The 3036-nt window shown below is 40.6% G+C and overlaps 1 protein-coding gene across 1 annotated transcript; it reads left to right on the top strand.

Annotated features, from left to right (window-relative positions):
• The first annotated feature begins 772 nt into the window (after window positions 1-772).
• Window positions 773-2360, top strand: myf6 (myogenic factor 6). The gene is made up of 3 exons (XM_063905100.1): window positions 773-1324; window positions 1803-1896; window positions 1972-2360. The coding sequence occupies exons 1-3, from the start codon at window positions 809-811 to the stop codon at window positions 2079-2081; spliced, it is 720 nt and encodes a 239-aa protein (XP_063761170.1). The 5' UTR covers window positions 773-808; the 3' UTR covers window positions 2082-2360.
• The last annotated feature ends 676 nt before the right edge of the window (window positions 2361-3036 follow it).

Below are 3036 nucleotides of genomic sequence, written 5' to 3'. Positions count from 1 at the left end.
TTCAACGGCCGGCTGATAAGATTATTTGCACTGAATCATAACAGAGTTGAACCAAAACATTGGACTAAAGAGGCTAAAACACAGGTTGACAGGTTGTTAATAAATTGGACTGGTGCACATCCGTCTCCTGCAGCATAAGTTGATTCATTAGCTCTTAATCAACAGAAATTCTGGAAATGAGCCTCAGGGCATTTGCAAGTGCATTTATTTAAAAGTTATTGGCAGTTGTAAGTGCTTACTATTAACTTATTATTAGTCTGCTAAAACCCCCAAACACTTTTATAAATCCCACTTTTATATTTAGCATATTAAAAAGTTATGCTGAAGAAGGATGTACAAAAGACAACAGGTAAAAAAAAGTGTCTGATCTTAGAAAAGCATTCATAAATCCATTGTGTTCCAACATCTTACAGAGTGTTTTCTAGTTGAAAGTGGCACCAATAACCACATGTCTATTAGTGTATGCATTATCTGTGGAACAAAAGTAATATGTGTTTCATTTTCTCAGTGAGCACAGGGAAATATCTCTGCTCCCAGTTTGTCTGGATGCAGATATTTGAAGCACCTGTCATGAAACCTGAGGTGATATTTCAATAGCTCCTGGCGGCCTTAATGTATATGCATTTCCTGCACAAAGTCACTTGGTTGTAAAGAGCCATTGAAAAAAAAAAACTGCTTGATGCAGTGTGACAGCCAAAGTGTTGGGTAGAGTTTCACATTCTATATATAAGCCTGGTGACTTGTGTCCCGGCTGCTCTGTTTAAATGCCAGAGTCCCACTGTCAAAACAGAGAGAGGGCAGCAACAATATGATGGACCTTTTTGAGACCAACCCTTATCTTTTCAATGATTTGCGCTACTTGGAAGAAGGAGATCATGGACCACTACAGCACTTGGACATATCCGGGGTGTCTCCACTGTACAACGGCAATGACAGCCCGCTGTCTCCAGGCCAGGATAACGTTCCGTCCGAGACCGGGGGGGAGAGCAGCGGGGAGGAACACGTTCTTGCGCCCCCGGGTCTCCGGTCGCACTGCGACGGCCAGTGCCTCATGTGGGCCTGTAAGATCTGCAAGAGGAAGTCTGCGCCGCCCGACAGACGCAAGGCCGCCACTCTGAGGGAGAGGAGGAGGCTGAAGAAGATCAACGAGGCCTTCGACGTGTTAAAAAGGAAGACCGTGCCAAACCCCAACCAGAGGCTACCCAAGGTGGAGATTTTACGCAGCGCCATAAGCTACATCGAGAGGCTACAGGACCTGCTGCAGACCCTGGACGAGCAGGAGAAGCCCCAAAACGGATCATCCCACAACTTCAAAGACCACAGTGTAAGATTTCACTCTGAAATCCTCAAAGCATTACCATGGTATTCCTATCAGTGAGCCTGACGGCTGTCAGATGTATTTTTCATGACAACTTAATGATGTGCTTATTGTATCTGTAACAGCCTATAATATTCCTCAATGACACGATGATGCGTTTACTGCATGTTAATATTTCAGTGACACAATTATATTCTTATCCATGTGTGTGATATTCAGTAAGGATGTCCCTGGTGTTAAATTATGCCACTTCATTTCTTTTTCTGATAAGATTTTCCGTATGAACCTCAAATAATATTAATCTTTTTGTTATTTTCCTATATTTTAACAATAAATATAAGACCAGTTTCTGTGTGTTTCTCAGTGTGGCAAATGCCCATTAAAATATACTTATGTACTTAATAGTATATACTTATTTTAAGTATTAGGTTTAAAAACCTGAGCAAAAACGTGCATTGATAATGTCTGATGTGGGTATTTGCAGGTGGGAAACCATGATGGTCACTGGAAAAAGTCCTCAGATTCGTGGCCGACCTCTGCTGATCATTCCACTGTCGCAATGATAAACCAGAGAGAAGGTACATATATCAATTTCCCTTACAATGAACTGTAAATACATAAAAGCAGTGTAATTCAATGTCCTTTATTTTCAGGCTCCAGCGAGTCTTCGGCCTCCTCCAGCCTCCTGCGTCTGTCCTCCATTGTGAACAGCATCACCAACGGAGACAAAGTCAACTTCAGCGAGAACGTCTCAGAAAACTGAAACATCAGCAAAGACTTTGACTAGACTACATTTTAGATTTCCATAATTTATCCCTAAATTATTTCCACTGTGTTTAGCCAATCTGGCTTCTGTTTGTTGTGTAGTCCTCATTTGTACATAAGGAGCAACAAATGTGTACATATTTTATTATAAGGTGATGTTTAGATGTATTTATTTTATATTCAGAAGCAGATACACTCTTTTATGAAAGCTGATATTGTATTTAAATATTTGTACATAACTGACCAATACAATAAATTAAACTTTTTGCAATACTCTAAACAACTGTATCTCATTCTTTAAGAGCAGAAATTCGACAATGGTAAAGAAAGAACTCAAAGTAGGAGAACAATCTGAATAAATTCAAGTAAATGGGAGCCATATCCTTGGTTTTCTGGTTCAAAAGTTGTTGTTTTTTTCAGAAATTCAAATGGGGGTGTTTAATTTACTAATGAGTTTCAGGGAAAGAATTCCGAATGCTTTTAACCTTTGAAATGTCCAAAATCACAACCATGAGGGGGAAAAAAATCACGTTTAATGTTTCTCCTTTAGCAGAAATGGTGTTGAAACCCATTTTTGCAAATAAAAGGTCACTCTACCCCTCACTGTATCTCTGTTTTACACCAAAAGTGAAAAAAAAGCCCATTACCAGTTCAAGGTTTTCCAGTTCCCCCAGCATTCATGGCTATTATAAGTCCATAAAATCTGTTTAAACTACCCTGCGATATTTTGCTGCCGGGCTGGCTCTCTTTGTTCAGACTGGCCTCCGGCAGCACTGATCCCACAACAGTAACTCGAGTCCCCTCCAAACACAGCGTGCCTCTCCTCTGCTATCAAATGTTGGTACATGGAAATCTGGGCAGCAGGCTCAATGCAAAGCCTGCTGGGATAAAGAAGTTATCTGAGCCGTTGGGTCTTAATTCATCATCACTTGCTTCGTCATCACATGGCAAAG

The sequence above is a fragment of the Eleginops maclovinus genome, chromosome 17, assembly GCF_036324505.1.
Source record: "Eleginops maclovinus isolate JMC-PN-2008 ecotype Puerto Natales chromosome 17, JC_Emac_rtc_rv5, whole genome shotgun sequence".
NCBI lineage: Eukaryota > Metazoa > Chordata > Actinopteri > Perciformes > Eleginopidae > Eleginops > Eleginops maclovinus.
The sequence above is the reverse complement of the archived record's forward strand: the minus strand, read 5'-3'. Positions and strand labels throughout refer to the sequence as shown.